Below are 20,248 nucleotides of genomic sequence, written 5' to 3' on the forward strand. Positions count from 1 at the left end.
CAGTTGCCCGACAAATTAGTCATAACTCATCTAATTATAGAAATAACTCATTCTTTATACGATCTGCAAGTGTCTTTAACAATTTAATTGACTTTCCTGACTTCAACACGTTTGATATATTTAACTCTAAGCCTAACACTATTAAATCATTACTTTCAAAATATTGGTTTAGCAAATTATAATGTAAGTTTGAATTAACTATAACTCTGACCCAATGTTCTGACTATTAATATTATTTTATGTTCATGTCCTTAATTTATGTTCTTTAGTAGTTTAGAGTAAGAAACCCTATTTAATTTTAATTGGTCCTTGAAAAGATTTCGATATATTATTATAGAATTCTTGAAGTATTTTAATTCTAAGTTACTGTATTTTTCTTATTATATATTACGATAATTGCTCTTGTACACATACATGTGAAAACTGTTTTGGTGTAAACTGGAAGTTTTCCGAATAAAATAAAATAATATAAATATGAAATTTTATTTGCATATAGATATTGAACCCTCTTCTTCCCACAAGCACACAGCCGGTCTGAGGTTCGAGTCCCCGCGACTGTTGTTGCGTAGTCTTTGCGGCCTCCACGGCCCACGTCCTACTTCGCTGTGAAAGCCAGGGCTGCTAACAGCACAGAGGAGGTTTCAGACGTAACCGTATTTCCTACTCTCAAAAAAAAAAAAATATTGAACTGAGTCGATCCCCAAATTCACACTGACCAATAGAATACCAAAATATTACATACAAAAAAAGATCAAATGGTTCCTTAGACAGTTTCTATAAATATCTTCTGGATTGAGATTTCCGTGGGATTAAATCCGTTCTGTCGGATACGATTAAAAAAACACTATAGACAACTTCGTTTTAAACTCAGGGATAACATCATTTCGTATGACTTTTAGCACAATGATCGCGCATATATTTCTCAGTTTTAAACAGTTTATTGCAGAAAGGACAAATGTACTTCTTGCTCGAATTATGCTTCGTCATGTGTACTTTTAATCTGTGACCACTAAATGTTTTGAAACCACATACGTGGCACATAGCGTTCTTCTCGTTGTAATGCGACTCTCTCACATGTCTTGACATGTTGCTAGGGAAGACGAACATTCGTGGACAGTGAGGACACTTGCGCAAACATTTGCGCCTATGTACCGAAGACATATGCAACGATCTTTGGTACGTGGTCTTGAAATATTCTGCGCACGTTAAACATTTATAATTTTTTTCGTGTACAACTTTCATGTGCTCGTTATATGAATCAGTTCGAACTCTTTGATTGCATTCTACACATTCCACTTCGCGTTTTTCCTTTTTAATATGAACACAGTAATCGTTAAAACTTCTGTATTTCACTTTACATAAGTCGCAGTACAGATTATTAAGCTTACTATGTTGATCTGCCATGTGCACTAAAAGCGCGGGAAAATTCTTCACAGTCAGCCCACAGATTATGCAATGAGAGATTGTCAAATTGAATGGCGTCATTCCTAGTCCCACGCTTTGATCGAACGCCAAGCTATGCTCTGACACCAAGTGATACACTAGAGCGTGTAAATTATCGATATTTTTGTCGCATATTTTACAAAACGCGTCACTAGTATCGACATAAACTGTTTTCTCCCAATACATACCCATTGCCCTTTCGACATCGTTTTCAGTGTGCTTTATCTGATGGGACCGCAGTTTATCTACAACATCGAACATTTCATAGCAGTAGAAACACCGGAAGCATGTTCTTAGCCACCTAAATGGAAGTAAGGTCGTTCGAAGGAGTACAGCTGTGACGTTGTTTCGTATTGTATAAAGCTCCTTGTGTTCCTGCGGCATTTCACGCCGAAAAATTCTCCTGCGCTTCCGAACACAATCTGCAAATAAACGACAATACATGTTCAGAGTAAAGTTTTTTGTTAGACTAGCCCTGCACCGCGGTTTAACCAATGTATTATAATAAACAGTCATAAAATAACTTTTGGCCTTATTTTAAATGTACTAAAAATCACTATCGCTTCATAACATCGTATTTGAGTACCACTATCATTTATGGCGTAGATAAACTAGGTTTCTACAACACAACTGACTTTCTTAATTATACCGCAGATTGGGAATGGCACTTTATAATTTAGGTTATTTATTTAAATTATTGTATCGAAATTTTATTTAAGAAAAAAAAAAGCTTTTATACGCACGAACTTCTCAGGTCTGACGCATTCTTTTCCGAATGGATAGTAAGTAGTAGGTGGGGTAGTAGTTACAACTTTTCTCTAGAACTCAATAATATATCTCTCATCGTTTGAGTAGCGTTAGTAAGAAACGTGTTTGTTCGGCTATTTTTTCTACAACTTACTTTGGCAATCGGACTACTACGAACAGGTATTTTCATTTTTCTGGTTAAAATATAAAGCCTATGACAAGTAACGTGGTTTCTATTAGTAAAAGAATTCGAAATCATTAAAAATCGAAACCGGTTCTGTAGTAGATCCAGAGCCATTAGTCCCAACTTAAAAAATCACCTTTACGTCTTTATAATCTTAATATATATATTTCTTTTATGCGTCTGTTGTAACTGAACTTCTCCTTAATGGCTGGAGCGATTTTAATGAAACTTTCTGTGTATCTTCAGGTGGATTCGAGAATGATTTAGATTCACAATTGAACTACCTCCCAAATTGCTGGACAGATTTTGATGGTTTTTTTTGTGTGTTCCAGTGAATTTAAGATTGGTTTAGATTCTCAATTCCGTCCGTATAATATAATTCATGCTCATGAACTCCTCCTAACGGTTGGACAGATTTTTCAAATTTAAGACGTGTGTACAGGACAACGTCTGTCGGGTCCACTAGTATTAGTTTAGATATGTTTCACAGTATATGTGTATGTCTGTTTCTTTGTGGCGATTTGGATTTTGTTGATTCTTACTACTTACGTCCATGGAGTGTCGGTAAATTAAAACCTGAGCAAATCAACAAAAACCCTTTTAAGATTTTTTTAATTACATTTTATTTTTTAATTATACAACATATAACTGGGGCAAATCAACATGACACTTAGCTCGAATGTCATTTGTGCAATGTACAGTATGCACAAAAGTTTTTGTTTCCATTTCACATTCTTGTACGAAACCGAATAATATTATATTTAATTAATAATAATATTTTTATTTATTCGCGTTTGAAATTTATACGCTGCATATGTGCAAGCAGTCAAAGTTACAGATGTTTCAAGAACTGTCGTAATAGTGCTAACCCTATGGAAGCCGACATAATAGCAAAAGGTTTCGTAAAAAGTATACAAACACACAGACTAAAATAAAATAGACTCGGTGACGGCGACTATGATTCCATCATCGTGAAAAAGTTAATTATGAAATCGAATGTAACTATACTTTGCAGGAGCAACAAAATAAATGCACTGGAAAAGGAGCAATAACCGCACAGGCTTCATACCAGTGCAGCTGCAAAAAAAAGGTAGATGAAAACGTTTTGCGTTGGAGAAATGAAAATATAATAAGACAGTCAAAAAATACAGCAACTCTTGAATTTGAAGACCATTGCAATTGCGAAGCTTACTTTTGTGATCCAGAGAAAAATAAGACAAATATGGAAACACATTTCCATTATAAATACGAACAACGCTTAATGCGAGTACTGCTCGAAGATTATTACCTACAGCGGTACTGATGCTTGTTGACTACACAGGCTATGAATTACATTAATAAAAGCTATTACTGAATGATTTAAATGCAACTGCAAAAGATAAAATATAAACATAACATTGTGAAGTTTCGCTTCGCTACTTTGTCTTTGAATCATAGAGATGGGAGGAACATTTATGACGAATTACTGAAATTACAATATCGTCAACTTACAGTAAGACAATTTGTTAATTTTTTTATTACGTTTATGTAAATGTAACGTTAACGAAGGCCAAAATTATAGGAATTTCTGTTAAAACTATTTCGAAAATTTCGAATGAATAGAGTCAAAGGAGGTATCCTACACCTAATCGATTTTCAACAAAATATGGGATCGTAAAAAGATTGGACCATTTTACGCTTTCAGCTAGTGGAAGAACAGTATACAACTTCTATTTTAATAATAATCAACCAACAATGGACATGAAATAAATGTAGGTACATACTTGTAAGCATGTTTCCTGACGATATACCAAAAATGAAAAAATCCGTGCATTTGTTTTGGCAAAAAGTAAACTTTTCATTTTGACCAAATTTGAACGTATTGTACTATAGTGTCACTGGGTCAATAATTCAATGAACATGGATATTTCAATATCATAAGGCAGCGTTGCCGGTTTACCACCAAAGAAAAGCCGCCTCAGTGTACTGACACGTGTATTTTATAGCCTAAACAGATGATCGGGTTTGGTCCAGCCGAACCATCGGACGCGGTCTGGTACCAGACCATATTCGACGGTATGTCGCATTGTCCACTGCACAAAATTATTATTATGACTATCCAGACTGTACTGAGTACGACGGCGGACCAAATGGTGCGAGGCGGCCACCCACGCACACCGGACTATAGTTCGGCCGTATAACGACCAACAGCACTTATTATATGATCGAGCGATTTCTGGAGCTTCGCAGCGTCGTCAATAATATAATCATTCCTCATAAAAATGCACCACCGATGCTAACTGCGTCAGAATTATCTATTCTTTCTTCGGTTTTACAAATTCTGCGACCGATTGAAGCTGCAACTAAGGAAGTGTCAGGTGATAAGTACTGCACTAGCAGCAAAGTAATACCACTTATCCATTGTTTTCTTTTGAATGTTAAACCTCTTAAAGTGGAAGAGTCTCTTGCCCAAGAATTGCAGTCATTGATCTTGAAAGATATTGACAAGAGGATGTGTGTCATAGAGAGAGTAACTCGCTATACCCACAATCTTGAACCCCAGGTTTAAGAAAATGCATTTCTCGGACTCACTCGCTTGCTCCATGGCTGTTTCAACAATCAAAGAAATGATGAAAAATAAAGTACAAAATGAGTTCGTGGAATATGATTCGTCAGATCTGTCTGACAAAGCAGAATAAAAATTTCCTCTGTGGTAAGATTACCACAAATTAGTCAGAAAGAACTGGAAAACGGTGAAAAGTGATGATTCTATTTCAGATGAACTATCTATTAACTTACGAAGCCCAGTAGGCAGATTAAATGAGAAAGCTTTAGAAATTTGGAATGATCTGAAGATTCAGCTCCCTAAGCTTGATACAATTGCATACAAATACTTAGCCATGGTGGGAACTTCAGTCCCATCTGAAAGTTTCTAGAGCGGCACAAACAACCAAACAGACTGAAAGGCAAACGTTTAAATAAACAGTTGTTTTTGTAAAGTCTCTCAAAAGAACATTGGGAATAGGACATGGCAGACTTAGCAAAATTATTGCGTATGTTTTTTATTGTTCTTACGTAAATAACAATAAAGATTTTTCTAATACATGGCTTTTATTTTTTTTAATCAAACAATGTTTGAATTATTGATGATTTGCATGAAAAATTGTGTTGATGTAGCATATCTGGTCTGTATCCCGTGAATACTATTTCTTAGTTTTTGTCAGTCTGGTTAACATTTTCCTACAACATAGATAGAGAACATACATAGGAACAATACCCTCCATAACCTGGAGAAATAAGCTGAGATGGGCTATTAACATCATGGGATGTTCAAAACCTCAAGTGCAACACTCGGTTGTGGTAGCCTATTCAACATGACTTATGAGAGGACGTAGCTTTAGAAAGATACTCTTATAGATCACATACCTCCTGGATATCCTCTGCGTCAGAGTCTCTCCCATTCCCAAATTGTATGAATCGATGAATAATATCTTTTCCTATTATCGTGCGCAAAGTTCAATTTTGCGCATGCATTTGAGTTCGCAAAGTACCAGTTTCCCACACGATGACAAGAGCGTGCGGGCTACATTAGCTGAGCGTGCGGGAATGTGGTGAGCGTGCGGGAATGTATAAGAGTCTTATTATATCTCTGTTACTCTCTTCGCATTAACACGTGCGAGCAACACTGTCTCCCCGAGACCGAACGCTCTTGCTCGCGCCGGTTTGTATACATTTGTCGTCTGGAATGGACCTGTCAAAACGTGCGTTTTGTGTTTTGTATTCTGCCATTATGTTAAGACGGACAATGAACGTCAAAGTATCAGTCGCTTCGCATCATAATTGTAGTGGTCGAACTTTGCGCAACTTAATAGGAAAAGTAGTATACGATACTCGTGCGCATGTAGGTCATCCAACGACTTACATTGTGTACTCGTATCGTAATGTACTATTTTAATACAGTTGCTCAAAAAGTGGCGTAATGCAGGAACGTATAGCGTTCGGAATGTGGGCTATAACATACTCGAGCTTTTTCTTTACCTTTTCCGAACTCGTGCGTTCTCTGTCCCTACTGTCAAAATAATGTCTATTGAAAAGAAAAAACCCACCACGAAGTTTTTGCAAAAAAAATTCATAGAAGTTTTTATGATTCATGCATATATTTCTAAAAAGAAGCTACTAATTTGTTTCATTACCAGATTTAATGATTTGATTCAATGAGTTACGTTGGGTTTCATTTCATTTCATCTCATTAAATTTCATTTTCATTTCATATCAATAAAAAATCTACTAAAGACCGGCATCGGCAGTTCCCTTTGCCTACCCAGATTGGGTGATGAAAACAAAAAATATCTTAAATATATTCTTTTACGGTTGGCGCCATATTCCAAAAATTTTCTTTGCGAGTTTAGTTGTTTGTTGCACAAAACGACTTTCGATTATATTTTATCTGAATAAACACCACCAGAACTTAGTATAATGGCACAAAATGCTTCGGAGAACATTTTACCGGAACAATCAAAAAGTCGCTACATATAGAAGAGAAAAAAGCAAATAGTTTTTCAGAAAATGTTATGTTGGCATACTTCTCCGACCTCTCAGCAAAATTAAAACCTTCTACGTTATGGTCGAGGTTTTCGATGATAAAAAGTATCCTGAAAATAAGGAACAACATGGATATAAGTGAATACCCAAAACTAAATGCTTTCTTAAAACGACAGTCAGACGGTTTTACAACTAAATAGTCTAAAATATTAAAATCGAATGAAGTGGAAAGGTTTTTGAACGAAGCTCTCGATGATCGTTATTTAGCCACAAAGGTAATTTATTAATAAATACTAATTTTCCTTAAGTATTCACTTTTCGAAATCGCAAAATATAGTCAATATATTAATTTTAAAAAAGATAAATCAAGTCCCTTTTTTTGTAGGTTGCGCTAATTTTTAGCGTTGTTGGATTTTGCCGCAGAGAGAGGAGTTACTTTAAAAGATATTGAAGCCCATTGAAAAATGTTACTAATCAAGATTCCGAATATAAAAAATAAGATACCGAGAAGCTTTGTAGTTGAAGGAGATTTTCTTAGAATAGTGCAAAAATATATGAATCAGCGGTCCCAAACAGCAAAAACCGGCCGTTTTTTCCAAAATTATCAAAAAGGGAAGTGTACAGCTCAAGCAATCGGGATAAACAAATTTGGTAATATGCCAAAAAAAAAGCTACGTTTCTTGGTTTGCCGGATGCTGACCTCTGCTACATTATTGGCAGATCCAGGAGCCAATTTGACGTCCTTAAAGAGACTAGGAGTTTGGAAGTCAGGCAAAGTTGCAAAAGGCTATATTGCTGATTCATTAAACAACAAACTTAAAACTGGGAAAAAAATCACACAATCCATTGATTTAACGGCCAGTCCGTCTCCTTTACATGACAATACTGAAGAGAACTTTCGTTGATAATGATAATTCAGCAGATCCAATTACATCAACTAGCAAACGCCACTGTATAACACCTTTGACAAATATACATGAACAATCATACGAATTTAAGAATAGTTTGTCTCAATGTACTTATATGTGAATTATAAGTTTTATAAGAAAAAAATGATTAATTAGTTGAGTGTATTGTGTTTTTATTATTCTATTAATTTAAAATTTGCGCAACTATATTAAAAATAGTTGTTCAGTACACGTGCGGAACCGTCATTGCAACTTGTTCCGACTGTCAAACCTCACCTTCAGCTGCGCCTCGGTTCGAGTAGACATTTGTCGGAACTCTTTGCTATGAGAGGCTTTCCGCACTCGTAATGAAATATACTATATTATATAAAGTCACACAAGCATGAAAACGTAAAGATAGGATCGGGTTCTTCTCATCGATTCTCCACATCGGAGATTTCAAGGTTTTTCGAACAGATCTTCTTGATAGGAAAGGAATATCGAATGAAAAGGAGTATAAAAACCAAGAAGTTCTACGAGAATTCATTGGTTTGGTATAGAAAGAGAGATTTTGGATGGGGTTTCTGTTTGGTTCCATAATCGGTTCTCCTCCGGATATCTTCCCACTCTGAGTTGTGGATTTATAAGATAAGATACTTCATCACTTCAGCTCATTGGAAGGAAATAATATATCGATGTGTCGGAATTTTATTCTATCTATTTCCACAAGGAGGTAATCTAGAAACTAGGGGAGGGAGAACTCCAAACACTTGGAGACCAAAGAATCCTGATCTGAATCAGGATCTCTAACACAGGGAGAGGCGGGAATCCCAAGTCTTCCATCCTTGTGGAAGCAGACATTGAAGTTGCACGCCAAATCCACAAGGTCATAAAGTTTGACATCATTCCATTCGGTCAGAGAGGATTATGACCTTCTAAAACACCTTTTGACTCCGTTTAAATAGATGACTATTAGGATACTTGAGACCAAACAAAATCACACGTAAACACAAACATATTTTATTTTTAGTCCTAATAATAGGTGGAACTTAAGAATGGGGGGAGCCAGGACACTTATAGGTTATATTAAGTTTGAGCTGTCCCAATCTATCTCCCAACTTAAGTTAAAATTTTGTACAAATAATTATTGCTGTCTATTTGCAAAATACTTACTACAAATTGGGAGAAATAAACGAATTTTGTATTGTATTTGTATTTAGTAGATTATAATTAATTAAAGTTTAAATTTCAAAGCAGACAGACATCGATAAGTTTAAGATTGACTCAATATAAATGAGGTCATACATAAAAAACTGATGATAGATCCAACGACGAAAAATTCTACTCTTCAATCGCCATAAGGATCATACGGAACTGGTTGACTCTGAATACTTTTGTGCATTCTTATAAAATGCGCGCGCATAATCTTACGAGTACTAAACATTTTCTCGCACACATCGCACTTAAAGTTCTTCTCCCCGCTATGCTTAAACATATGATTCTTCAACCTATTACTATTAAAAGCCTTCCAACCACAGACGCTGCAAATGTAATTCCTTACTTTGAGGTGCGTATCTCTTAGGTGAGTCATCATCATACTCCGAAAAACAAAAGTTTTAGGGCAATGCGGGCATTTCACTTCCTCTCTTGTCTTGTGCTCAACAGCCATATGCCTCGATCGTTTGTAATGACTCTGAAACATCTGCGGACATTCCATACATTTATATTTCTTGTCCACGTTATGCTCATATTTCTGATGACTTTTCAACTTGTACCTCGACTCAAATTTATCCCCACAATCTTGGCACAGCAACCCGTTATTTTCGTGCACAGTTTTCATGTGCAGTTTCAGTAGGTTGGCGTCTTTGAAATGTTGTCCGCAGACATCGCAGAGAATCGCTGAGACTCCTTTGTGGTCCTTATTTGTATGGTGCAGCAAAGGTCCAAATGTATAAAAAATTGCGCCACAAGTCAAACAATTCAATGATAAATTGTCTAACTTGAATGGTATCATGCATAATCCAATATCTTTATTGTAAGCAACACCATGTTTCTCAACTAAATGGTCAATTAAGTCGTACAGATCACTGATATTCTCCGGACATAATTTGCAAGTGAGATTCGATATATCAATATAGACAACTGGTTCCCAATACTTATTCATGGCATTCACTTTCACATCATCTCCTGAATGTATTTGCTGATGATCTTTCAACTCGGATGGCTCTTGAAAGATATCGTAGCAATAAAAACAGCGGTAGGAACTTTTGAGCCATCGGAACGGCATTACTGTGGACTTTATGAGGACTTGTATTACATTATTACGCATAGCGCACCGTTTTTCTTTAACCGTCAAGTCAGATTTCCGTTGACTCGTTGCAGGAAAACCATTAAAGGCTTCAGTTATAGCATTTCTTGAGTCCTGACCAGCCCTAGTCCCTGAAATGACAATAAGTTTATTTTCATAACGAGGGTAGTCAGGAAACAATGTTCATGCATACACAAGGTTTCTCGTTGATCTTATTTATGTCATTGAAAGACTCACAATCACTTAAACATTACGTTAACAAAAAATACATACATTGCAAAAATATCGGATTGAATATTATTAGTTTTGTAAAACAGTAGTCGATCCCGATGACGACATCATCATCGCAAGCACCGACACTAAAACATGCACTAGCTATAAGTTTCTACATTTCGTCTTTAATTTCACAAATCATGATTTCGTTACATTTTGATGTGAAATGATTGTTAGAAAGCATTAATCGTAAACATGTGCACGTGCGCCGAGCCCTATAAATATACACTGTCGACACATGGCATACGAATCGTGCTCGAGCTGTCGTATGGTACGGACCTTTCTGGCACGTCGTTACGCTGCCCGTGGAATATACGAACGAATAAATACTCGTTGCAGTTTCCTTTCGATGATCGAATTATCGAATGATCACCAGTAAGTCAACGGTAGTGACGTCACACCTTTTAAAAACTATAGAGAGGCTCTTTCTTCATCAGGTAATTATCTTAAAAGTTTAAAATAAAAAACATTTAACAGAGGGTAGAAGTAAATTTTCTCTGCAACATTTTGAAGTGCTAGTAATTACTGCCTATAAATATACCAAAATTTTTTCATATTGCCATCGCAATATGTATATAAGAATTGATTGAACTGATGTCTATTTTTAATATGTTAGTAAACACGATCACACAGATTCATCCAAGCTGTTTGAATAAATTATTGTGACCAATATCTTGAGGCACGGCCAACTCAACTACTTCATTTCTAGTTTTACCCATACATGTATTTTTTTCACTCAAATGCTCCGGATGATTCGATTTCATATGGAAATTCAAATTAGAGCGATGAGCGAATTCGTTCAAACAAATACTGCATTCAAAAGGTTTCTTGCCATTGTGTATGGTCAAATGTTGATTCAGATTTCCTATTTTGGCAAATTGCTTGCCGCAGACCGAACATACGAATTTTTTATCTCCGCTATGTTTCAACATGTGAAGTTTCACGTCATGGGCTTCGAAAAACTTGTCCCCACAGATGGGACATTCCACGTTTTTCTCTTTCAAATGTACTCGCCGCATATGCTTCGACATCAAACTTTGCTGGGGAAAAACTTTTGCGCAAAAGCGGCACTTAATTTTCAACTCTGCAACACCGTGTACATTCGCCAAATGTAACTTCTTAAAGTACGGACTTTTAAACGTCTCTGTGCAATACGGGCAAGCCATCTGATGGGCTAAATGCACGTTTCTTTCGTGTAAGAACTTCTTCGAAAGGGTTGCAAAGTTTATGCCACAATGATCGCACTTATAGCCACCCTCTTTATGATAATATCTGTTGTGCATTTGCAGATGATTCTCCCCCTGAAAACTCGTACCGCAGACGTCGCAAATATAGTCGTGAGACAGATGGTATTTATTTGCATGGCGAAGAAGGTACTCGAAGAAGACAAATTTCATGTTGCAGATTGAGCACGTTGATTGATATTTATCCAGCTTAAATGACAAAAGACAGTTTGAAACAGTCATATCGTATTCCATATCATGAGCGATTGTAAGGTGATGAATAAACTGATCCAAATCCAGTAAAGACTTAAAGCAGAGACGACACTTCAGATCTGTGACATCAATTTTGGTAGCTGCGTCTTTATTATGATACGTCTTCGTTCTATCGTAGACAATAGCTTCAAGATTTACATATTGATGGACATTAGCTGTATGTTCACGTAATATTACCGGGTCTTTCATAATTTGTCTGCAGTAAAAGCACCTATAGTGTCCCTTGTAGAACAGGAAGGGAGTTGCGTTGCTATAAAGTAAGATATTTTCAATGTTGCGACGTTTGATAGTCAACTTTTCTGATAGTTCTTTTTGCTTGCCCTCTTGAGGAACTAAGGGTCCTGCAAAGAAATTAATATTTACTTCGCTTTTCTCGCCTTTAACATCTGCAAGATCTGTTGAAACGTTAATATTATTGTAATTCAAACTCAATTACATTATGCAATTTTGAATTTTTGTTATTATTATGTAAATATTATCTTACGATTTATCTTTGATCGGAACAAGTGGCTCAAAAACGAGCAGACGCTCCACCTGATGGCGGTGTATTTTTTATATGCAAACGGGAAAAAGGCTCACGTAACGACAATTCAGATGAGTCATCCATAACACAAAGGGGTCAAGAGATGCGTTTCCGTCCTATATATATTTCATTTAAAAAAAGGACAAAAAAAGAAAGCTATAAGAGTTTCTTGCGCCGCTTCTTCTCTCTCAGAGCGCCATTTGTTTCTGAAGCAGTAGTAGTAGTATCTAGTATATTAGAAATGACATCAAATAGAATTGTAAAGGAATCAATTTAGAGAAAATTAATGCCTTTTATATGATTTTGGAAGTTGGGAGTATGCTCGAAATTGAATGACCCTAAGCTTCTAGAAAACACCACACACAGTGGCCGTGCGAGGCTAGAAGTTTCTCCTTAAATCATCGTCATAAATGTCTTTTATTTTGTGAAATAAGGCTTAAAAAATATTAATTATATGTAATGAATTAGTTTAGTTTTCTTTTAATTAAGATTTTTTAAACAGTTTGTGAAATTTTAAGTGATATCCCTCACTTCTGGGATCATTGTGCCAGAGTTGAATAAGACATTCTAAAGCTTACAATCCATGCGTCACTCGAACGGTTGGATCAGTTGTAAGAGCGCTCGGACGAAACGGGTTCGAGTCCCGCATCGTTTTAAATATTGATTACAAATTTAATTTCAGATTTTTTAATTTAAGAGTAAGTAAAGACGCCCCCAATTCTAACATTGAATTTTTAATCGGACATTTTGAAATTCTTTTGGGCAAAATTTTTAGGTATTATTATTAGTTCCAAGTAATTTACGACTCAGTCAGACAGTCAGACCAGCATTGTAGACCTCCATAATATTGTTCCACCAATTTAAATAATTTTTGGAAGATGAGCGTTTGCCGCAACCCTCGGTCAGTCACTATAAAACAGCCAATGACAAAGGCTTAGATTATTTCTAGAAAGACTGTGACAGGTGTGAAAACGTCGAATTATTGAGGTTGACAGTGAACCTTTATTTTGAGCAATGCACGCACACTAACACAAAGTGAGATCCAAATCGCGAGTGTAAGACGTAGCTTGACACTAAGATTTCCTTGACTTAGATGAATAAAGTGATTTTGATTTGATTTATGTAAAACAGCAATTATTAAGGCTTATTTTTTTTTTACTTAAAACAAACTTAAAGTAAAACATTTTTTATGTTGCCATCAAAAAGACCATCAGAAGAAAGTTTATCAAGAGATAAGAGGAAATTGAAACAAAAACGATTGTAAAATCTATTTATTTATTCAATTCATTCATCAATCAAGCATTATGTAATAAACACATTTAATTAAACGACAAATCAGGGGTCACAACAAATTGGAATATCTACTTAATGTTGTTATAATATAAGGAATACCTCAAAACAGTGTTTTATTTAATTATTAGCGATAAGGCTGGGTTAGTAATATTTCTACTATAACTATACACATAATACAAAGAACAACGCGGCGAACGAAAGACAGCGAAAAGTCTCTCCTCTGTTTCACTCGCCTTACGCACACACACCCTTTTCGTTCGTTATATCATTTACCGATGATATTAAAAAAAATGCAAGTAATTTACAACACATTATAGATCGACATTAGATATATAGAGGGGGCTTATGCCGCAGCACACCACTGTCAATGGCAGAATAATAGACCGATGTACCGGGCCTAATACGAATACGGTCTTGAGGATTTCACCAATAACGTAACTTAAATTTTTACTTGCCTAGCTTGCCATTCCTTAATTCTTTCCAACCTAGTGATACCTTCTAAGTTCTTATGGGAGGTTAAACCGCTTCGTAACGTTACGCGTTACGGCTAGCGATGGGCGTTGAATGAACGGACCAGTTCAATCACGCGGTCGACGATGCATCGACGGTTCACATATTTTAAATAGACTACCCTCAATTCATAGACTATAATACAGACATAAACATAAACAAAGAGTAGGTAGGTTTGTCCGCTTTCGTCCGTTTTTCTGTTTGATTTTGTTGTAATGATGCACACACACTATCCACCTGAACAACATAATGCTTTGCCGCAAGCTGATTTAGATGGTTCTTCCACCAGCTTGCGATGCTGGTGGAAGGTGCAACGGCTACCACCAGTTCAGAGCGTAGGGCAAAACGACAAAAAGTAATTGACAATTTTATAATTTAAAAGATAAATGAGGAACAAAAAAAACAAAACTAGATTTATTTGATTTGTGCTGTGACAGTTTTCATCCATTTTCGATTGTGGAGGAAATTCTGCCGGTGGATACCGGAATATCAGCTGCCCACACGGAAGACTCTTTCAAACTCAGTAATGCAAGAGGTCTATACAAAGTTGTTCGATTCAATACGAGCTCAACTGCGTTTTGATGTTCAGAGCATTTGTTTGACTGCAGATATGTGGAAGTCCTTAAAAACGGAGAGCTACATAGCCCTAACGCGGCATTATTTAACGGAAGAGCTAGCATCACACATCAGAAAATATTGATGATAACAGATAACGTTAAAACTATTGCAAAAGCAGTGAAAGAAACTTTGACATGGAAACATTTTGGCTCCTATGCGCACATCCTAAATTTTGTGATTAAGAGAGCGCTAAAATCAAAAAGCTGCAATTGGAGAAAGTGAAACGGATTGTTGCGCACGTCAAGAAAAGCACCGTGTCTTCAGAAATACTACAAAAATATTAAATAAAAAAAACAAGGCCAGCAACCGAAACATCTGATACAAAAGGTTGAAACCCAATGGAATTCAATATTTTTCATGCCTCAACGTTTCGTACAACTAGGAGAGGCGATCCGAGCAACTTTAGGTTTTGTTGAACAAAGTTTACCGACAATCATTCCAGAAGATTATAGAAACAGCTCTGTCAGATTTTACGACCTTTTGAAACAATAACCTCTTCAATGTGAGGACTAAAATATATAACTGGGACCTCTGAAATTATTGTCACAAGGTGCTTGAAAGAAGCGTCTCAGAAACTTATAGAAGCATCAGATCTGTTGCCAGAAGCTTATAACACGGTCTTTACGATCAAAACGAGGCCACAAAAATAAAAGAAAGGGTACGAAAGATGGTAGCAGAAATGATCGCTAACCACCATGAGGTCTCCGGTTCTTCCAGGCACCAATGATAACAATAATGATGATGATTTGTGTCTTTAATTATGGACGGTTTAAAGAAAAGATTTTTAAATATTGAACAAGTTCATCTGTTAGCTGCTGCGACTGTGTAGCCTGTTCTCGAGCAAGAAATAGAATAAATACTTCAATTTTTGATATGCAATCACAGCTACAACATCCACAAAATAATAGTGAAGAATTCGACGCATTAGAAGGGACTGTAATAAAAAAAAAAAATTTCATAAGTTGCTTGTCAAAAAGCAACTCTATACATGTAATACACTTGCACTGGAAAGTCAGGCCTTAAACGAAGAATTTAAACATTATGGCCTATAGCAGACGACAGACTATCCGTGACGCACTTTTTAGTCTGTGATAATAAAACATATAGAATTATATGCAGTACCGCAAACGACGCGCAAAAAGTCTGACACACTAAACATCCTCGTAGATCTGACAGACCGTGCCGTACAAAAAGTGCGCCAAAAACATATAACGTTCGCGTTAACACGCGCTAACGCAGACGAAGCTCAATTTAGTCCGTCGTCTGCACTTGCTAGTGATTGACGTGTATCATGGCGCTAGACATCGATGTATCGATGTTGATTCGAGAAATAGAAAACAGACCAGCACTGTATGACACATCTTTGGCAGAGTATCATGACAGAAATTTAAAATGAAAATTGTGGGATGAAGTGTACAAATTTATTTGGATATAGTTTTAGAACTGAATGTTTACTATGAAACAGTCCCTTTAATAATCGTTCTGAAAGAATAGGATGAAGCCAAAATTCTCTATTTCTTCTTCTTTTTTATATCTCAAGTACGAAATAATACACCGCAATCTCAGTACTTAAATTACGTGTACATCCCTACAGTTCTGCCGACAAAAAGCGTAAGTGTACGTCGTGTGCGTTGAGTCTGTGAAATATCTGTCAAAGACATCTTGCGCACAATGCAGACTTTTTGTGTGCCGCAGACTCGATAGCAAAAAAAAGTTGTGCACCTAAAGTATGATCCTATACTTTACTGGCAAGATAAAAAAAACTCTATCACCATATTCACTCAATAGCCGTGATGTATATGAGTGTCGTGGGATCATAATATGTTCCTTTTTTTAATTGCCCGCAACATCGCAAATGATGAGCGGAACCGTTTGGATCCCAGTAGACTTGACAGACTGTTGTTTTAATAAAGCTTTGATATTGGGAACTATAAGCTATATTATCTATTTTCTTACCTTTTTAATGTAACAAATACATTTAGAAAATATATAGCTTAGGTTTAAATACCTGATCTGATATTTTGTAATAAAAAATAATCTCCTAAACTGTTCATAGCCGTGCTAGAAAATGTTTTTCGAAATAAATATTGGAAAAATAAAGGTCCCGAGATCATGAATCAATACTTGACACACTTGAGGTTTGCGGATGATATCATGCTTTTTGCGAAAAGAGCAGCCGGATTGGAGTGCATGATACAAACCTTGAATAGAGAGAGCAAAAACGTCGGCCTGGTTATGAATCGTCCAAAACTAAATTTATGAGTAATATACACAGGACACCAATAAAACAAGTAGAATACGTCAACGAATATGTGTATCTAGGTAAACAAGTCTCTTTCAGCAGAAATAGCAATGAAGAAGAGGTAGACCGAAGAGTGAACTTAATTTGGAAAAAATTTTGGGCACAAAAAGAAATTCTCAAAGGAAATTACAGCTTGGCACAAAAAAGATTGTGATGGATACATGCCTTCTGCCAAGCCTAACATACGGAAGTCAAACATGGGTTTACACAAATAAAATAAAAAACAAAATTACATCAACACAAAGAGCAATGGAACGAAGCATCTTAAAGCTAAAGAAAATACAAAAAATTAAAAGCTTTCAGATGCTCTTGAATATGATTTAAAGCAAAAATGACAGTGGGCTGGACATATCTGCAGAGTAAAGGACAAAAGATGGACACTGAAGATAAAAAAATCGAAAGGGCCGATAGGAAAAAGACAAGTCGGAAGACCCAAGAGACGGTGAGTCGACGACATAAAAGAGATAAGAGAGAAAAGGGAATGAATGACAACAGGACAGGGTAGAGAACAATGAAAAAATATGGAGGAGGCTTTTACCCGAAAGGGGTCCGAATTAAACCAATAAGCAGTATTCATTTTACAAACTTAGTTTACTTTAGAATTAACTGTTTTAATTAAAAATCTTATTTATACAAAAACAAAATGTAAAAAAAAAATCGGAATAAATAAAGCTTTATTATTATTATTAATAAAAATAATTGTTATTATCGAATTCTCTGAACTGAAAATATTACAAATTTGTAAAAACATCGATTTTTCATGAATCGATTCATCAGGTTACGATTCGAATCGATTTAAAAATCGATCTTATTTGGAAATATTCGCCATCTCTACCAGTTATTACTTTTATAGAATTAAATACAGACACAAAATAATGAAAACAGATTATATTACAATAACCTTTGATAGCATGTTTCAGTAAATCCACGTTAAAATAAAGGCTCCTTCTAGTGTACAAACTAATTCAGTTGGTACTGGGGATGCTGCTTCGGATATACGACTCAGACAGCAAAAATCACAAACATGTCAGTCTCAGTGACTCTTGCCCCTTCGTCCCGTTTGGTATCAAGACATTTGGCCCGTGAGGCACAGAGGCGCGGAGATTGTACAAAGTACTATATATGCATCATAATTGAGTTACTGAAAACCCAAGCGCTGGCAGCTATTTCCGCCAACGGATCCTAGCTATCCAACGCGGAAATGCTGCCAGTATTCTTGGTTCACTTCCTCGTAGTGTTAGATGTGAGTACAAGTAATCATATTAAGTATTCTAAATATAGTTAAAGCGTTGTTAAAAAGTAAAAATTATTATTTTACATATGTTGCGGGCACGTGTCCATATTTTTTATGCATCGCCATATGCGAAGCCAAATTACTCCGCCTCAAGAAAGTCTTGCCACAAACATCGCAACTAAACTTCCTCTCTCCCTCATGCTTGACCATATGCATCTTCAGCAGATGATTATCGAAGAACTTCTCATTACAAATCGAGCACGGCACGTTTTTCTCCTTCAAATGCGTTCTGCGTATGTGATCTTTCATGAACGAATTCCTTGTAAACATGCGCCCGCAATCGGAACACTTGTGCCCTATATTGTGGACCTCAATGAGGTGTTTCTGCATCTGGTATGGCGACTGAAACATCTCCGAACATTTGCTGCACTTAAACTGTTTCACATTGTGGCACTTTGCTTTATGCCTCCCAAGACACCATTGATTTTTATAATTAACACCACAATCGTCGCAAGTGAAAGATCCAGTATGCTCATATGAAAAATGAATCTTTAGATGGGCAACTGACTTAAAACTCCGGCCACAAATATCACAAATCCGATTGTTTTTGCCGTGTTCAGAATTCACGTGACGCAACAACGGTGCAAAGTATCTAAATTCTTTTGCGCAAGACGTACACGATATATTATCCTTCCTTATTGTAAAAGGATCAAAACACTTCAATGTCTTATCGTACGTAGCATTGTGTCTTGTAATTATATGCTCTATTAGTTCATCTAGCTCTGAGACTGATTGGTTGCAGACTTTACATGATAAATTAGCAATATCCAGCTTAATAACAGTGCGTTCACCTTTACATTTTTTAATTGCTTGGGAATTCAAATCACAAGATGGATGCTCTTGCGCTGTATGAGCTTTAAGGTCGTCGAATTCCAAAAATTTCAAAGGACAGTAAAAGCACGTGAATTTCCCGAAAAACTTGAAAGGCACTGCCGTTGACATATTTAGAACGTTGATTATATTCTGCCTTATTGATGAAAGATTCTGTTTTTTCTTTGGCTCGATGTTATTGTCAAAAGTTGAATCAATTTCTATTGGGAGTTGCTTCCTCCTCTTACATTTAATTATATGCTGCTTAACCCCTTGGGCGGAAAGACATCGTTTGGAACAATACGGACAGATGCGATCGGCAAATTTACAGTGTTCGCTTCTAAGGTGCCGCTTTAAAAGCGAATTACTTGCGTAACTCAATCCACAAAAGCAACATTTTCTAAAATGATGTCCATTTTTGTGCTTTCTGAGAGACAGTTGAGAATCGCAAATAATTTGACAACTGTCGCAAGGATATCCGCCTTCTCGATGAAAACATCTGAAGTGATTTACCAAAGATTTTTTTTTATTAAAAGTAGCCCCGCAGTCGTCACAAATGAAATTATCCTGCGGATGAGCGAGATTCAAGTGCGTTATAAGATAACCGAAATACGTAAAATCTTGGCTGCAATATTGGCATTTCATATCAGCCAACTTATATTGCTGAAAAGGTATATCAATAGATTTATCGTAATTAAGAGCATGCTTTTGAATTAAATGATCGATAATATTCTCAAATTTTGGAAAAGGCTCATCACACAACTCACAATTAATTTCCGATATATCCAATTTAATTTCTATATTGCTCCCCTTTATAATCTTCAAGCTGTGATCACTCTTTGTGCATAGGCCGTGGCCTTTCGTATGCTTTCTAAAATCAGGGTATAACGAATACTCCTTGCTGCAGTAGAAGCACATGTACCGGCTACGCCACTTAAATGGTATGATAGATGTGTTATTAAATAATATTTCCATGTTTTTTCTTCTTCTAACCGATGCAAAATTCTCATATGGGCCTTCTGCAGTTGTATCTGCAAAA

At 36.2% G+C, this 20,248-nt stretch overlaps 1 protein-coding gene across 7 annotated transcripts in view; it reads right to left on the reverse strand.

Moving 5' to 3' along the window:
* Positions 1-469: 469 nt before the first annotated feature.
* LOC126973457 (zinc finger protein 420-like) overlaps positions 470-20,248 on the reverse strand; it is a 36,554-nt gene continuing 16,775 nt past the window's right edge. Inside the window, exons 5-7 of one of the 7 annotated variants that reach the window (XM_050820745.1) lie at positions 19,977-20,240; positions 9,344-10,221; positions 1,597-1,865 (exon numbers count right to left, since the gene is read on the reverse strand). In XM_050820745.1, coding sequence (XP_050676702.1) covers positions 1,737-1,865; positions 9,344-10,221; positions 19,977-20,240 — 1,271 coding nt within the window. In that variant the 3' untranslated portion in view covers positions 1,597-1,736. Of the gene's footprint in view, positions 1,866-8,979; positions 10,222-10,832; positions 12,201-13,707; positions 20,241-20,248 lie in introns of those variants that run through there. The other 6 variants (XM_050820746.1, XM_050820744.1, XM_050820750.1 and 3 more) reach the window with 6 other exon arrangements.

This window comes from Leptidea sinapis, chromosome 29 (assembly GCF_905404315.1).
Source record: "Leptidea sinapis chromosome 29, ilLepSina1.1, whole genome shotgun sequence".
Classification (NCBI taxonomy): Eukaryota; Metazoa; Arthropoda; class Insecta; order Lepidoptera; family Pieridae; genus Leptidea; species Leptidea sinapis.